Here is a 12,120-nt window from a genome sequence, read left to right as displayed (position 1 = left end):
TTGTTTTTATTATATTGAATTCAGCAACTGTGTTGACAGACTTTGGTTCCTACAGTCAACAGAGTCTGGTCATCTTTCTTGGTTTAAAACTGAGAACAAAACCTCAGTAACTAGAAAAACACTTTCCAAATTATTTTTCACTCATGTCATGTCAGACAAAAAAAAAGTAAATATCTGAATGTAGCTGCTGTATCAAAAAGGGAAGTATATTTAGCTTGTTTCTGTCTCCTAGGTGCAAGTAGGGAAGATAACAAGGCTAGCAGTGAATTACAGTGAAAATATAATTTTAAAAAACAGAAGTTTAACAGAAGTTTCCACTGAAATTCAATTTTCCCTTTTAACATGGAAGTCTCTGATGGTTGTCTCCTAGCAGATATAAGACAGGATGAAGAGAGATACTCCCCACTGAAAGAACTGACAAAAGAACAGATTTAAAATAAATGCTAGAGAAATGAAAGCCTTCACTAAGCATATACTTGGCAATGAGACAGTTAATAAAAAAGAATCTGTAAGTAAATGTATTTTCATGTGGTCCCACTCAGCAAACTTTGTAGGAAAATTAAGAAAAATTTCACTAGCTGGGTTTACTGTCATCTAAATATGTACATACATACAGTACAAACAAAAGCAAACAAACAGGTAAACAGCAAGAAATGAAACAGCATAAATACAAATCCACTTTAGGCATTCAAAATAACACTGAATTTATAGGAATTTTGTTGATTACAAACATGCTTCCTGTTCTCCAGTGTCCATTCTGAGCAGGAAAACAATTTGCTGAAAGATGGGAGAATGAAAAGGACTTTATTTCACATGAAAAGCCAGCAGGGATTTCTAAACAAGCCCAGATGTGTTTCTGCCAGTGGGAGGCCGTGATCTCCATCACCTTTCAGTCCGACAGGCATTCTGCCTGCTTGTGTTCCTATCAAATATAACCCTTCTGCAGAAAGCTGGCTTGCTCCTGTCAAGTTCCACACCACTTACAGATGCTGCCAAATCAGAAAAGCTAGTTATACAACTATCAGCTGCGCTGTTTTCCTTCCAACCAGAGGCACCATTCTTCATAAAAACACACACAATTTATACTGAGATAATTGTTTTGTTTTACTTTACTCATATGTTTAGTGAAAGAAAAGGAAAACTAAACCAATAGACTGAATTTAAGAATATTATTCAAAGCTGTTGTTGTGTCAGCATGTGTTTCTTAAATCAATTGGGGTAAATTCAAATGACAAGCATTCACTGGCCTCTTCAACAGGCTGTCTGGACCACACTGAACTCCACAGTGATAAGTTGATGATTTTTTCCTTTAAAAGTGGGGGTTCTGCTCTTCAGAATGTAAAACTAAACATACAACTCAATGTACAATACTCATCTACTTTTTTAAATTCAAGGACAAATTCACATAAAACAACACACTAACAGCTTGAAGTGTTTTCTTAAGCTTACATCAGTGACTCAGCATCACATGGTTTTGTAAATTCCTCCATATTTGGCTGCTCAAAAAACAAAACAAAAAAAAGAGCTGACACAATCCATCCTCACAATAACGGCATCTTCTTTCCATTGCAGCTATTGCACATAAAATACAACCTGTAGCAACACCAGGAGGAATGTCTGACTCGCTGAGAAACCATATGGCATCTACAAAGTCTTTCAATCCATCAAACGGTCATTCATTTATCCTGCACCTGCTCAGACTATACTGAAAATCTTTCTTTGCTATTGTTCAGTTCAACTCCTTGAACTAGGCAAATAAAAGGCCTGGGACCTCCAAAACCTGGCCTGTCAACAGCACTACCAGAGCAAATACGCTGATCCTAGGCAATTTTCCACAAGGCAGGTTTTTAAAGAAGCTCCACACTATCAAACACTTTAGAATCGCACACTCTAATGGCCACACACAAGTCACCTGAGCAGAACATGCCCTAATGATCTGTCAGTACTTGCAAATCATAGGAAAAAATACTGCTTTCCTGTTTCTACTTCTGAATTAAATGGAGAAAGAAGGGGACAACAAAGAAAACACTTCAAAGTTTAAGAAGCTGGCTTTACTGAGCACCTTTCTTTTCCTGACCATGGCAACAAAAAGGTCTAAATTGGAGGATTATACTTGGTACTCTTATGTGCCTGAGTGACTAGCACCTTCCATCAATATAAAATTAATTACAATCTTCTTATGGAATCTTTTAATTCAGCATCACTATTAATCGATCAGGAAATGTTTGCCGTTGAGGCAGCTCCCGCCTTGATGCATTTGCTCTGCAAACACAGACATGTGCTTTCCATATCTAGCTTTTCTGTAGCTTATTTCAGTTTTTAAATCAGAGGATCAAATTTGCAAGGAATAGTACGTTAAAACAGAGCAAAAACTAAACACATGAAGTCTGTTCACTGCTTCATTTCCTAAGCTTTATAGATGTTAATTTGAGAGAAAGGAGGAATATTTCAAAAGTTTATTAGTGCCTGTAGAGTAATATATAATGGCAACTAACAAGTAATCCATCTTTCTAAAACCAGCAAGTTACGGAGACTGTAAAAACAAGCACCTATGTTTGTAACTGAAAGCTAGCTTCAAGGCTGGAGTCCCTGAAACATCTACCAAGCCTGGCTAGCTAAGGTCCACCCACCTTCCTCCAAAACCATTATGAATATCACCTCAATGAAGTGGTTTTGAACTTGAAACTCGAGCATGCAATTTCACAGCAATTAAGAATTAATATTCTCAACTTCAATCATACAAGCAAATCTCACAAACAGAAAGGCACAGGTCAGCAGCTGCCAATCCAAACATGGGAATGCCAATTCCAGCGCTCCATCCTCTCTTCTGGTGAATAAAATTTAACTGTTTCTCTACGTCATTTTCAACTATCAGCAAGCAGTGACACTGTGGCAACACAGTTTAGAGTCACATCTTTGAACTGGCCAACAATCTCAGAAATAGCGATATATTGCCAACAAAGCCTTTCAAAAAACCAAAACAAGTGTTTCAAGGACTCAAGTGAACACAACTGGGTTTGAAATACTGCAGGTCAAAAAGGACACTTTTGTATATTTCTGCTTTAACAGCCAGGAACACTCCAACAACACATTGGCTAAACCTGAAATAAGGGGAAACTACATGGATTATTAAGATGAAATGAAAGCATGTTCCTTTTTAAAGAAATATAGTTTTATACAAGTATAGGCATGTTTAAGTGAATGTCGAAGAAAATAGCAGTTTAAAGCAGAAAAAAGAAATTTTAGCAGAAGAGTTCTGCTGTGCTGCAACCAGGTAAATTATCATAACAAAGATGGTAACCACCCCGGAGAACTGACAAACTAAGGTTTCAATAAAATACAACTGGTAGATAAAGTCATAACTGGAGTTAATTTGAAGAAGACTAAAAGTAACAGTGAAATATATTTGCGTAATTAGTTAATTCTATTGTTCTGATCAAGATTTTCTGAGACTGCAAATGTTAAATACGAACAATTGTCAAGTATCTTCAATTTTTCTACTTGTTTTCCTGGTGGGAAAAATGCCTCAGTAGCTTAGAGGTGAAATCTGTAACAACAGCCACAGCAAAAAAACCCGCCATAATAGCTATTAGTCAAACAGCTGCCCCTTCATACTAGAATAGGCTGATCAAATTCTGACAGTTCTGAGCTCTGTAACCTTTTTTTCCACATTTCTTCCCAATTTGTTGTCCTCACAAATCTGTGTTGAGAGACATAACACAAGCAGCTTGACTCCAGCTGGAACTGCAAGCAAAACAGTCTCTCTGGAGCCAGTACTTCCAAAGATGCACCCAAATATGCTCGTACATTCATTTCACTCAAAGAAGTGGAATAAATGTACAAGGAGTCACGAGGTGTTTGTCCACCTACACAAAATGTATACTAACTACTGACCCAGTGCCATTTCTCTCCACATCCACCTATAGTAAACCTGAAATTATGGCTGCACTTCTGAAGGTCAATTCCTCGGCATTACTGCAGCACATTCCAAAAGGCTGATATCAACATTCCTTCCTAGAGAGCTTGATACTGGATTGGTAACTGAAATGGAGAAGGTAGGTGGCGTGTAGAAGCAGAGTTGTTAAACAGCTGGCAACATCTGTGTTTCAGCTATTATCACACAACATTTACTAACTACAGTCAAAATACCGAGCAATTTTTAGAATTGTAGCAGTTTCCGCATTTATTTTATTTCCTCCGATCTGTTTTCAGCAAAAAATGGTAGTCACAAGGAGAGACAGTAGAAAATATATTTAAGTAATGCCAATCATCTAGTATTTCTTTCGTATCAAGATTAGCCTTCTGATAGTTCAGAATGCCTTCTGCTTTGAAGCATCTAGCTCAACAGCAGAAATAGAAATGCATAGAACAGAAAAACTTGGTAGCTTCTTCCAAGCTTATCCACACTATAAGTCACAAAATTCTCAATCAAATCACTTTGTGTAGGTCTTAATTAAGTATAAACTTATGCTAATGATAATCTTGCAGAAATCCAAAATCATCAGCTGTTAATTCCGTAACAGTTGCAATTTGTTCCCCTGATGTTTGCTTATCCTTCACAGCTAGACAGAAAACAGAAACAACACAGCAGCATAAAGATGCATACTGTATGAACAGCATAAGGTAAATAATAAATTAATAATTTTAAAGAGATCTCCATAAAAATATTAATTAATTTCCATTAAAGGAATTTAATTTTCTAGTTTACAGCTAGATTAGATCTGTCTGGATTGAAAAGAAAAAATAATCCAAAATTTACCTCAGTAAATTATTCCTTACAGATTTAAGACAGAAGGTATAAAGCTCCATGGGACAAGAAAATAGGTTAATTTCTCACCCATGCATGCCTAGACTCAGCTAACTTCAGTCAACATAAGTACATATGTAACTCATCCTATATACTCCCTAGAATGCCCCATATAATGTATCTGTCCAAGCCTAGAATATCGGAACTTTGCAAATTATAAAATGTAATTTTTTAAAATTTTAGATACGTAAACAGCCTCTCAGACTCACAGTACAGGAGAGTTAAATCCATGGAATCATTCACATAAACTAAACTAGCACTTGGGTTTGTGTCTGCCTGAAGTAAAGCAAAGAGAACTGGACCCCGAGTTCATGCATCTCACCAAAACTGGCATCACTCCAATTACTTCATGGCATAATTCATGATGCCCACACAGTCTTTCAAAATCTGGTGAGTCGGGTGATCAAAAACAGAGCAGCGGATTTTGTGCTCATACTTCCTCAAAATAATCTGTTTATGAAACTGACACTGACGCTCAGTGCTGGATATGAAATACTCACTTTTTGATACATGAGAAACTGACCTTTCTAATTGTTGTGAGTTCTGTGTATTCAACAGATGTTCAAAATTTTGTTTCTGAAATAGCCATATATACCCACAGGTATCAGATATTGCATTTCAAAGCTTCACCCTCCATAAACTTATATACAAAGATTTACATGAAGTGCACTCTGTAAAACAAACAAATAAAACCCAAACCCAAAGAACTGTTAAAGGGAAACTAGGATAAATTCAAATAAACTAATTTAAAAAGGCACACTGTGTTGCTAAATACAGTAATAACTTAATAAAAGCAAGAATAAAAGCCAGAAAGCCACCTGCGAAACTTAGTTTTTTAAACAGTTAGACAAGAAATTTCTGCTTCGTTGCCTTGGGTCAGAAGAAATATACCAGCACATAACCATGTCTTCCAACAGTACACTGATTAATTCACTAAATTTTAATCACAAACAACAAAAAAAAAAATCTCTCTCACTGATACAACAAATAGAGTTTGCAAACTGAAGGATTACCCAATTAAAACCTGTGTGGTTAGAAGGCCGTATAGTTTACATCCCTGCTCTCATGACACTTTCTAATAAGCACAGACAATCGTAATATTAAGTTGAATCCTGTCTGCAAACCTATACATTCAGCAGCCAGTTCCTCCGTGTACTGCAGTAAACCATAGTTCATTTCCAATTCAGAGGAAAGAATCAATCTCCAGGTGAAATTACATGAGATCAGTGAGCCTTAAAGGTCCTGCTCTTCTTGCCTGATCCTAGCCACATGGCACCATTCCTCAGATCAGCTATGCACATTTGTGAAACCCCTCACTGCATATGAAGCTGTATAAAGTCAGATAGTTATCTGGGGTTAGTGAGCTGAATGGGTTCACAGAAGATATCCAACAAAGGGTAGGAAAAAAAAATTCAAGATGGAAGGTGAGACCTCTCCTATTTTGCATCAAAAAGCCAGTAGATTAGCTCTTAGTTTCTCATCAACATAGTTTTCTGAAGAATATGGAAAAGAAAAATCCTGAAAACATCTAAATACCAACCTTGTTCAACCCTGCTTACAATAGCTTGTGAAATCTGATAGGATCAAAGAATGGGGTAAGGCCTAGGCTTTCTACAGGCTGGAGGACAACTTGATGGCTACAAATAGTAACCAGCATGTTTAACACCCAAACACCTTTAAACAGCTTGTTTTTAAGGCAAATCAAAACTACATTAAAAACAAAATAATTTTATTGACAAAACTAAGTTAGACCAAATGCATTCACTTACTGAATCCAGAAAGCAGAGATAGGCTCCTGAGCTCTGAATTATTGCTTGATTTTTAGCAAATCCAACTGTTGAGAAAACAAAGATAAAATCATGTGGTAGTTTTTACCTTTGCATTTTTTTAAATCTTACTACAGTCAGGAACAGATGAAAGAAAATACAAAAATCAGTATTAGGTAAAGTATGCAATTTCTCATATCTAAAATCAGGTAATTTGTAAATATTTAAATAGTATGCCTATTTCAGTTTTCTTCTCCCAGTGGTTATCAGTCATGTGTTAGAATTCTACCACCAAGTAGAATTTGACTACTTTTTCTAGCCCTCCACATGTATCGCGAAGAGTCCACCTACCTAGGTCTCACATCCAGTACATGTCAGATCATAGAATCACAGCATGGTTTGGGTTGGAAGAGTCTTTTAGTTTCTGACCCTCTGACACTTGTTGAATTTTTTACCAAGTCATTTCAGGAAGTTGAACTAGAAGAAAACCTTTTCGCCAGCTTAACTTCTGAAGTAGGTGACAGCACTGGATGGTCAAACAAACAGCAGAGCCAGAAACAAAGCAGGGGAGCAGAAATACACAGCCAAGGGTAAAGATGGGACTGCAGCAGCCACCAATAGGATGAACTCAGTTTACCACTGAAATACATCTGCAAGGTAGGAGTGTTTACCTGGCATAATTTTTGAATGCAGATAAAGACTACCTAAGAACATTCTGGATTTTGAATTCTCCTCCTGCACAGCATTGTAAGACCACACTACATCCAGTGTTACTCTGAAAAATGCTATATGAATTCCACTTGGTCATACATGTAACATTTAAGCTTTTTTAAAAGTATTTATTGAACTAAGTCGGGGAATCCATCAAGAGATTGCCCTGATATGCAATCCAAACGATGTGAAGATATGCAATACTGTGGGGTTTTTATTCTTTAATGGGAAAACTGGAACCGTAAAGCCAGAAAATCTCACCATGAAGTGAAGCAGGATAATTTTAAATAATATTATCCCTCAAGTTCCTGATTTTGCATTTGAAAAAAACAGACTTCTGTAATTCTCTACTCTTTTTATGTGATACAGGTTCAAGTTTGCTCAGGAAACAAATTTAACTGGGCTCAAATGTTCACTTAGTTTTAAAGCACATGCTCCTTGGCTATTTTGCTGAGTTGTACAGAAACAAAAGTAAGTACAAAAAAAGACTTATTACTCCATTTCTTACTGCCTCAAGGGAACATTATGTCTACTACCAACAGAACACTACTAATAAAGGCTCTTCCTTGTAATTCTGTTACTTTTTTCTTAAGTATATTGAGTTTTTAATTCTCACCTTAACTTCTCATCGCCATGGATTTCTTGTACTAATTATCTTACAGTATATTTACATACTACTTTTTATACACATATGAATATCTAATCTCACATATAGAGTTACTCTCATTCTCCTTCTATTGGCAGTAAAAAAGCAGCTGGCAAAGTCAGGAGCTACCACAACAGCAGAACTGAATCCTGGCATGATCAGTTTAAGTGGGAAACAACTGATGGAAGTTAGCAGGTCTGGACACGCCAAACAAGCAAAACCCTAACACTGTGGAGGTCCCTCCTAAAGAGATAAAAGAACAGGAAAGAACTGAATTTGCCCAACATTAATTAAATCAATACTCTCATACATCATTACCAGCTGTAAAGCAGCCTGCACTTCCATTTCAATGCTGTCATTAGTATACCCCAATATTTCAACAATCTTCAGTAGAAAATAATTAAGTACTAGAAATCATTAATATATGAAAAAAGTGAAGGAGACTCAAAAGCAACTACAAGATGCAATTATACTACTCCATGAACTTTCTGAAATTTCAGATCTTGTTTTCAAATAAAACTTTAATAATGACATTTAACATGTTATGAAAAAAGCTGGAAAATATTTCTTTCTAGATTAAGACAGCAACCATCCTGAAGCTTTGCATATACCAGCTTTTTTTTAGAGTAGAGAGAAGAAAATACACATATTTTTAAAATTATTAATAAGAGAGACATAACTCCCCACAGAAGAAAGCAGATATTAAAAGTTGTTTCACCACAATGAATCTTATGTTTGGCATGAGTAAAAAATTTTCTTTAATATTACTCTACTGAGCAAAATCAAATGTTTGTGCCAGGTCTCCGAGTTTTGTAAGGCCTGCTTACTTGGTGAAAAGAGCCTGTTACCATGGTTACAGCCGTAAAAACTTAAGCCTCAGTGAGATATTAACATTCCTCACTCTTGGAAAGAAAAAGGTTTCCTTTTTTTAGGCAAGTGACCCTTTCTTTTTTTCTGGGTTCCCCCCCTTTCTTTTACATGTTAGAAAAGAATCAGAAATAAATCCTAATCTTGTGTAAATAGTTGAAGATGTGAAGCCTGACTAGTACATTGTTTCTGTACTAAAGCATCTTCTTTTAAAGGAAAGGCTTCTTACAGTTGTAACTAGTCCTTAACATAATAAAAGTAAATCACTGAAAGCAAACAAATACTATGGATTTCAAGTAACCTGCTCCTAAAATGTAACAGCTATGAAGAAAAGATGTCCTCATTTTAATGGTGACCTGAGAGTGACTTCCACATGAATAAGCTTGGGTTTGTTTTTTTAAAAGAACTATGCATTTCATACTACTATTTAAAACAATGCTCACAGCTGCATCCCCCACCCCCAATTTAATAAAGATCTGTTCAGGTTTCAGCTACCCCAACACTGACAAATGCATGTTAAAACAAAAATTACACTGATGTATCTCCAATGGCACAAAATCCTCCTTGTTCACAACTTGAACTTACTTTTAGTTTCATGTTCCTAAAGTGCAAAGGTGAACTGACTTTACAATTTTAACATAAATTAGGGTCAAAACATTGCACCTGTGTGTTCTTCCAAAATAAAAAGTAGTTTACACACATGATTAATACAATAGTCTATTAGGAACAAGACTTTATATACAGAAAATGTTTTCTAGAAATTGAAAATACATGATACAGCAAGATGGTATTAACAAAAATACTACTAACCAACTTTCTTAAGTACCATAATTAACAACATCTGGTATTAATCTTTTACTTTTTTCCTGAGAAATCAGAACCTACTTAGCTTCCAGATCATCAACTACTAAGAGAAGTAAGATTTGAAAGGAGACTGATCACCCAGTAGTTGAGGAGGATGATGAAAAAAAAAAAAAAAAAAAGATAAATTTCTAGGAATACAAGCAATTCTTGACACTGCTCAAAGCCAGCTTTATCAGTTGCTCAAAATAGAAAAATTCTCTCTAGGAACCTTCTCTGTCTTTTGTCACCACCAGCACAATAATGCTAATATTACAAGTCAAAACAACAGTTCATGCTAGAGACATTAAAATACTGAAAATATTTATAGTAACGGTTATGCTGTGTTACTTCAGTATTGCTAGGTCTGACAACAGTTTAAAAACAGCTTTAGAGAAGACTATAGTCAAAAGAAATGACAGTAAATAAAGCCAGGGGCCTACACCCAAGCTGCAGATGAATGCACAATCTCCTATTTATTTGCGTGTTTCAACAATGGGATGAAAATTAAGCCTTCTGAAACAACTGGGCTTTTTCATAACAAGACCGTTTTGAGGAGACTGTAATAAGCCGAGGTTTCCTTCCAGTTACAAACAAGACATTTTGTTAAAGAAACAGAAACTGAGCAGATTTTGTGTTACAGTGTTGCCAAAGTGTGTCTCTTAAGTGAGATAACCTGAAAGACACAAATTTGGAGCCAGTTTTATATCAGTTCCTACCTGCCTACCCATTGTCACAAAATCCAGAATGATAGAAACAGCAGTTATACAGCTCCCATACAAAATGTGAGCACACTGCTCTGTCTGCTCTGTTCTGTTGGTGTTCTCCTTCAGAACACAGACATGACCTTCCAGCTTTAGTGCCCTTCAACACCAGCTCCTGCAAAGAGCAATATACTTTTATTTCTGTTTTGCATTTTAGCAAGCTTGTCTGCTGAAAAATCCTAAATATAAAACAACCAAAACAAACATAAGAAAAACTGTTAGAGCAATTTGTTTATCATCTCCTCCAGTGGGTAAATGTAATTCACATTAGCACGTCAACCAACAGGGAATCACACCGCACACTGATCCGGTAGCTCTAACATTCTGTGATTAGCCCTTTGTATAAATACTTAGGAGTTTAGTGAGAGTTTTTAGCTCACATCAAAACTTTTCTGAAACCTGTGTTTTGATCTGATCAAAGACATATCAAAAATGTATTTTATTCTATTTCAGGGTCTATCCTACAATCCTGAAAGATACACATTTACTTTTTAAATCATTATGTAAGAAATTTGGGCTTTCTTTTTTCTTAAAACCCATCTCCTGAAGATAAAACAGAAAGCCACAGTAAAAGTGTAAGCATTAACAACATTGTGTATGTTACAATTAAACAAAATCTCTTGCAGGGTAGAGCACAAGTGCTAAGCCAAGTTCTTCTTTCCTGGACATATAAACAAATTCCACAGAGCCAAAACCAACAGGCCCAAATTCTAAACCGGAATGAGTTTTCAAACAGAGCGCTCTGGAAAACAACGTATTTTTTCTTCCATTGCAATGCAAGTGGCTACAAAGACACTTTTCAAACTGAAAAACAAAAGATGTCTACGATAGCAACCTAATCCTCAAAAAAAAAAAAAAAACAACAAACCTATTAAACTACATACCGCCTCGAGGTTGAGATGAATCATTACTACCAACGACTACTGGCACACCAGCATCCTCCAACTTGATCTTCCATTTTTCAATTATTTCAGCTGAACCGTCCTAGAAAAATGATTACATAGACGTAGCTATTTTAACTTGTACGGTGAACCAAACACACTCCAAAAAAAAAATTCCTATCAGAGACAGTATTTACTTGGACAGTATTTTAAGGTCTGAAACATACCTTACTGGCATCATTAAAAACCGACAGCTCCATGGTTTCTTTAAAATCTTGTTCCCAAACTGACTTGAAGCATTCATCCAACCAGCATTCGCTGTTGTGAACAGGCACAATGACAGACTACAAATAAAACAAAAATTCAGAAGTATGTCAGTAAGCACTATTTGTTTATGTACAGTAGAAGAATACTCATTAAGAAGTGGAAATGCCAGAAACTAACTTCCACAAAAAATGAACCTTAAAAATATAAAAGCAGGCGAAGTTCCCCCATTTTCATTATAAATATTTTATTTGCTTTCTTTTTTTTTTTTTCCCTTTTCTTTTTTTGAGTTCTACAAGATGCCTTTTGGTAGATCTCCAAGGAAACAAAAGAAACTACCTGAATCAAAAATGCTAACAAAACACCACACTAAGCTGCTCCTAGTATTCCTGTGTTTCTTACAGCACTCTACTTTGGTCTTCCACTCACATATCTTACTCATCAACTTTTTCTTTAAGCTTACTACCTGACTGGAGATGCTCATACATGCACAGCCTTTACCCTTGGGCTCTAGACAAGTTTTTAAAAATTATTCTATCTAAAACTGCTATTAAGCACATTAGAAGATGACATA

General features: G+C 35.9%; 1 protein-coding gene across 1 annotated transcript in view; it reads right to left on the bottom strand.

The window, feature by feature from the left end:
• The window catches only part of B3GNTL1 (UDP-GlcNAc:betaGal beta-1,3-N-acetylglucosaminyltransferase-like 1), a 118,572-nt gene extending 106,952 nt beyond the window's left edge, over positions 1-11,620 (bottom strand). Inside the window, exons 1-3 of the mRNA XM_010082188.1 lie at positions 11,510-11,620; positions 11,286-11,385; positions 6,577-6,641 (exon numbers count right to left, since the gene is read on the bottom strand). Coding sequence (XP_010080490.1) covers positions 6,577-6,641; positions 11,286-11,385; positions 11,510-11,542 — 198 coding nt within the window. The 5' untranslated portion in view covers positions 11,543-11,620. The remainder of the gene's footprint in view (positions 1-6,576; positions 6,642-11,285; positions 11,386-11,509) is intronic.
• Between the last annotated feature and the right edge of the window lie 500 nt (positions 11,621-12,120).

The sequence above is a fragment of the Pterocles gutturalis genome, unplaced genomic scaffold (genome assembly GCF_000699245.1).
Source record: "Pterocles gutturalis isolate BGI_N339 unplaced genomic scaffold, ASM69924v1 scaffold16224, whole genome shotgun sequence".
Classification (NCBI taxonomy): domain Eukaryota; kingdom Metazoa; phylum Chordata; class Aves; order Pterocliformes; family Pteroclidae; genus Pterocles; species Pterocles gutturalis.
This window is presented reverse-complemented; position numbering and strand designations above follow the sequence as displayed.